Source organism: Eulemur rufifrons, chromosome 16 (genome assembly GCF_041146395.1).
Source record: "Eulemur rufifrons isolate Redbay chromosome 16, OSU_ERuf_1, whole genome shotgun sequence".
Taxonomy (NCBI): Eukaryota; Metazoa; Chordata; class Mammalia; order Primates; family Lemuridae; genus Eulemur; species Eulemur rufifrons.
This window is the reverse complement of record NC_090998.1, coordinates 93,393,849-93,399,848: the sequence shown is the minus strand read 5'-3', so window position 1 is coordinate 93,399,848 and position 6,000 is coordinate 93,393,849. Positions and strand designations below refer to the sequence as shown.

General features: G+C 45.0%; 1 protein-coding gene across 1 annotated transcript in view; it reads right to left on the bottom strand.

Moving 5' to 3' along the window:
* Positions 1-1,424: 1,424 nt before the first annotated feature.
* ATXN10 (ataxin 10) overlaps positions 1,425-6,000 on the bottom strand; it is a 143,899-nt gene continuing 139,323 nt past the window's right edge. The window contains exons 11-12 of the mRNA XM_069489523.1: positions 3,131-3,318; positions 1,425-2,641 (exon numbers count right to left, since the gene is read on the bottom strand). Coding sequence (XP_069345624.1) covers positions 2,639-2,641; positions 3,131-3,318 — 191 coding nt within the window. The 3' untranslated portion in view covers positions 1,425-2,638. The remainder of the gene's footprint in view (positions 2,642-3,130; positions 3,319-6,000) is intronic.

Genomic DNA, 6,000 nt, shown 5'->3' with positions numbered 1-6,000 from the left:
ATGGACATGTTTTAGTAGTTTTGAAAGCCCTGTGGTTAGATTCTGAAGTTACTGAACAAAAAGATGCATCTCAATGTTAGCCTCTAAAACAAAAACAAAACCATGAGCTATATTAACATGGACAAATCCTAACAGTGCTGTACAGCTGTCCCTTGGTATCTGCAGGGGATTGACTCTAAGATCCCCCCGAAGACATCCAAATCCACAGATGTGCAAGTGCCTTACATAAAACAGTGTAGTCTTTGCATATAACCTACGCATGTCCTCTCATAATGTAAATCATCTCCATTTACTGACAATACTTAACACAATATAAATGCCATGTAAATAGTTGTTATACCGTATTTTTTTTTTTGTATTACTTTTTGCTGTTGTATTGTTATTTTTTATTGCTTTTTGTTTTCCCAAATATTTTTGATCCCAGGTTGGTTCAATCTGTGGATGTGAAACCTGTGGATAAAGTGGGCTAACTCTATTAAAATTGTGAAAATAAATATTTTTGAAATCTTCACATCAAGGTATTAAAAAATAATCATTCTGCAAATACTTGGACCCAGTATCAAGCAGAGAAGCTGTTCCCCTCTATCTGCTAAAATGGAGCAGGCTAAAGGCTTTGGCAGGCTGCTCTTGAAAGCAATAATACGGTCACAAAACTTGCTGTGACCATTCTGTCCCTTTACAAATTTCGTAAGCTGGCCTGCTTCTTTTCTTCCTTCTAAATGACTGATTGAGGTGGTGACTAATCCGCTATAGCATGTAAAACAAGGTTCTCAGGAGCTCCAAGTCCACTGGCAGAGCACAGGGAAGCTGTTGTGCTCAAGAATTAATCTATGCGAGAGAATCAAAGGCAGGCACAATGCGGTCATCAGCGTGTTTTCACTATGCAGGCCCCACGCTTCCTATTTAGAAAACATATAACCATGACCCATTCTGTATTCCCACAAGGCTCCCTTTTATTTATTTGTGTTTGTTATTATATGGCTCATACCGACATGTTTGTGTGATTCCACTGGTGTGCACACATCTATTGAGAAAGGAAAAAGAAGTGTCTATTGCAAACTTGTTAGAAGGGAAAAGGGACTCCCACTGTTCCTTTCCCTTGGCCAGGCTCCTATTTAGAGAGCAGAGCTTTAACTCTTTATTCACCAGCAGAGAATGACTCTTTTGTGTATTTTAAATTTTGCAATGGCTTCTTTACTGACGAAATGTCATAAATGAGAAAAAATGTTATTCCTAGATTGCCACAATCCTAGAAGCTGATGTGCCTTCCGACTTATACAGAGTACATTAGATAGCATAGGGGAAAGCTTTTATTTCATTCTCAACATGCTTTAGCTGTTTTTACAAAGCAACTTAAGTACGGTACAAAAAACTTAGAAGCACTTTAGTTTGCAGCAATCAGTATTATTATGAAACTTTTGATTGTTTTTATTTTGGAAGGCTCAATATGCATTGTGCAAAGTCTGTAGATAAATTAATTTAGTAACATGGTTGTTCAAGAAGATAGTATGTTTTAGGCATTCACAACATGATCTCTCACTAGAGTTTTTGTTAGTTATGTTAATGATTTGGGTGGCTACAAAGAGGTTAGTGCTCTTAATACCGTCCTACTTCTGATACACGTAGACAGACAGAAGAAACAGAGACAGGTGGATGTCAAATAAACTCCTGTTCCCCAAAACTACTTCTGAAATTCCAGTAAAGCCACAGCTAAAACTGTGGTGCCTTTATGAGACCAGTGCTTCTTAAGATATGAATGTATCTTTAATGCTGCACAGAGAGAACATAAAACATTCCTTCCCGCACTCTTATAATTTTGACTCAAACAGTACAAAACTAATTTATGTTACCAAAACGTTTGTACCGCTGAAAAATTCTGAAATAAAATTAAAACAAACAAACAACCCTTCCCGCACACCGAGGCGCGAAGGTGAGTAAGACGCAGCACTCGCCTTGGCGTGGGATGGAGCTGAGAAGTCTACTTCTGGGACGATTTGGAACAAGAAGGGTTAAACACCCACCCCCACGTTCTCTCACCGGTCTCACTCCCTGCTACATTCCAAAGGGACAGGGCTCAGTGACAACACAGCCCAGTACCCAAAATGAAGAGGGAGGGTTCTCGAATTAATTAACTGGAAATGAGTCTTGTCAATGTTTTGGAAAGGCAGAAGGGATGAAAAGAGATTGCTAGAATTAATCACAGTGAGAAACTACTTCAACAGCCTGCCAGAGTTCAGAGAACCCAGCTAGAAGAGGAAAACAAAAGGAGCGACGCTGACTTGCCGTCTGAGGGACAAACAGAATCCAAGCCAACAGCCCAGTCTTTGCCAAAGAAGGGATGTGCCCTCAAAGAGGATTTATTATTTGCTGTCACAGTGAGTACGATCTATTTCTTAAACGCACATTCTACCAAGGGGAACAAAGGCAAACTAGACAGTTACATTTAAAGCAAAGAAACAAGAGAAAACGGAGGTGCTTTTACTTTTAGCTTATACACACTTAACTCTAGTACCTAAAAGATCCATATGGTCCTGAATTTGTACTTATAAATCCTTAAACACTTGCAAGTTCACATACTGCAGAGATGAAAAATCCATGGAACAGATGCCAAGTATTCAGGCATGTGGACGGAGTTCATTCACTGAGAAGAAAAAAGAAACAAAATCATAGATATAACAAGTGTATTTACAAGAATCATCAGATGAAGGGGAAAGGAAAACCCCAAAGCTTTGGTCAATCATCCCAAATAACATGGAGAAACCAGAAAGAACTCATTGATTATTATTCAGGGAGTTTTCTGTTCTTTTATTCCAGTGAACATTAGCTATCTTTTAAAGAAAATCTAATTCCTGTGAGTAACTTACTTTTAGACCATGAATAAATTTTGTTTTTTATATTTCTCCCCCAGAATGAGTTTGAAATTTTCTCTTTAAAAAAAGAAATGGCAACATAAAGGCTGAACAAAACATTGTTGGCAACTATGTTTAGAGCTGTCTTTGGTAAGCCATTTTCGAGGGCAAAATTCTCCCGTCCATGTTCTTATAAACCTCACCGTGCCCACGGGAAGGAGCAAGTAGCCACCGCTTTCCCCAGGCTGACAGGGAAGGACAGCTCACTGGAGGGTACTTACCGGCTGAGCTGTGTCACTAGTAGGTTTCAGAATCAGCTTTTCACCTCTCTTTTCAACTTCAAAACCTATTTTTTTAAGTAGGGACGCATCTGCCAGGCCCTGGTCCTCCATGTTTGCAATAAAATCTTGGTTCTCGCTGTTGTCCTCCGTGAGGTTCCGGACGGCATACACCACCCACTGGGTCAGAACTGGAGCCAGAGTGAAGGAATCTGCTGACATACTGTTTTATAACTTCACAGGAGCACTACGTGAGAAGCAGTAGAGGAGCACGGAAACACTGAAAATCCTGAGGATGTATCTATGACTACGCATCCAAAGTGCCAACAGACTAAAACGATGTAATATGCGCACGTGCACAGATGTCGGCATGGGTATGTGAGGTCTGGCCACCGGCACCCAGAGGTACTTACTCAGCATCTGTTGCATGAATGAGTGAGTTTTAGAGTGGCTAAACTGAAGTTTATGAACACAAAACACGCACGCACACACTCCTTCGTTGGATGATTGTGCTACCGAGTCACCGGGGAAAGCGTAAGAGGAACACTAAAGAATCCGTCGCAGGCCGGGCGCGGTGGCTCACGCCTGTAATCCTAGCACTCTGGGAGGCCGAGGCGGGTGGATCGCTGGAGGTCAGGAGTTCGAGACCAGCCTGAGCAAGAGCGAGACCCCGTCTCTACTAAAAATAGAAAGAAATTACATGGACAACTAAAATATATATATATACAAAAAATTAGCCGGGCATGGTGGCGCATGCCTGTAGTCCCAGCTACTCGGGAGGCTGAGACAGGAGGATCGCTTGAGTTCAGGAGTTTGAGGTTGCTGTGAGCTAGGCTGACGCCACGGCACTCACTCTAGCCCGGGCAACAGAGTGAGACTCTGTCTCAAAAAAAAAAAAAAGAATCCGTCGCAGAGATGCCAGGCTGGAGCCTGACAGGAAAATCATCCTGTTTAATGAGAGCCCAGTTGTAAGTAAGAATCGTTTCCTAGGAGTCACCACGGCACGTCCCCCTCTCAGCAGGCTGAAGATGAAGCGAGAAGGCCTCTGAAGGACTTGCCGAGTTTATTCTGAATACTTGGGCTCTCGAAGGCACCTGGCCCTCCTGCCTGGCCGTGCCAACACTCAGTGTCCTGTACGCCAGACTGAGACAACTCACGAGGACTGGGCTGGCGTCACTGCATTACTGACGGAAGCATGCGACTTAGTCACCAGAGCTGTGTACACCTCACGCAAGCACTACATTGCTACCATATCCAGTTCTATGAAGGACTGTACAAAAACTGCGGGAGGGACAGGTCTTTAGTGGTTGGGTCCAGGGACATGTAAGAGACCACTGAGGCCTTGTCCCTATTGGCCTGGCACCCTGGTCCAGAAAGAACAACAAAGAACCTAGGGTGGAGTCAATACTTTTCCAAAGAAAGAGGCCTCCCTGCCATGAGCAGATGGAGACCCCAAGAACAAGCCCTTGCCCAGGATGATCGGCAGGTGTTTCCCATTCCAGCACGTCTCAAAAAAAAAAAAAAAAAAAAAGAAAGGAAGAAATAAAAGAGTGAAAAAAGTGAACCTGTCCACCAAGGTCCAATGACTGAAACGCAGAAGCACAGGAGGTGTTTTCCAGGCTTCCAAAGGCTGCTCCATCCCAGTCCCTCCGATACACACCCAGCGGGCGGGCGATCCTCACGGCCCTCCCCGACTCCCCGGCCAGGCGCTCTGCTTCCCTGCTCACGGCGTTAACCCCTGGCCTGCCCCTCCCGGCTCCTCCACGTCAGGGAGGAGCGTCTGGTATCTCTGGGGCCCTGGGCGGCTACACACAGACCTGGCACAAAGAAGGGCACGAGCAACGTCTGCTGAGTGGGCGACCTGCTGGCTTCAGGAGGCTCAGCATCGAAACCGCCTGTGGGTGTAAGCGACAGGCCTTTTCTGGATGGCACGGAACGAGGCCTGTAATTAGTCGTCCACCTCTGGTGGGGAAAATTCTCTCACTTTGTCACCGATCCACCATCCTTTCACGCTAAAGTCAAGGTCCCCCATAAGGCTGTTTCTTTTCTGGAGCCAGAATCTGTGCAAATACTCAAAGGCATACAACCTAGACCTGCGTTCCCCCCTCTTTCCTACAATCACCGAACCCCAACTCTGTGCCAGTGCAGAAAATAAAAATAGCAGTCCCAGGTATCAAGCATTTCCAACATATTAGTGAATTTCTGAATAATGAACTATTTGCTGCGACTAATTTCACACCCAGGATGGTACTATCACTACACAAATTCATTTCTCACTTTTTATAGAAAAACAGGAGGCAGTGATTATGAGGAGAGACTGGAGAATTTTAGTTCGTGTGCCTAGTAACTCTCTAATGGCAAAACACTTTTTTCTTTCTGAACCTTCCTGGGTATTCACTTAAATATAATTGAAAGTAGGAAAACTGAAATTCCCATGATTGCATTGGGGGCTGCTGAAATTGGGAGGCTGGTTGGCTCAGTCATGGAGGAATTGATGCCAGCACCGTCACTGCCAGTTGCAAACGCAGACTGTCTGAAGGAAGGCACCGTCACCAAACAGCCCCTGCCAACCTGTGCCAGTGACCTCCCCGCGCAGGCTGGCTGGGCCTCGCCTCCTGTCTCCACACGCCTGTGAGCCCCTGAGCTGGGACGTGTTTCCGTCACTGCTGCCGCCTTTCTCACAGGGCACCCTCAGTCTTCAAGACTCAGCTAAGTGTCACCTCCTCCTGGAAGGCCTTCCTCACCGTCCTAGCTACTTCCTGACACCAGCGTATGTTAGGTGGCCCACTGTGTGTTTCCAAAGCATTCTCTCTCCCCCTCCTTTGTTCCAGTTCTCACCACGCTGCACTGCACTCCTCTGTCTGCCCGTCTCT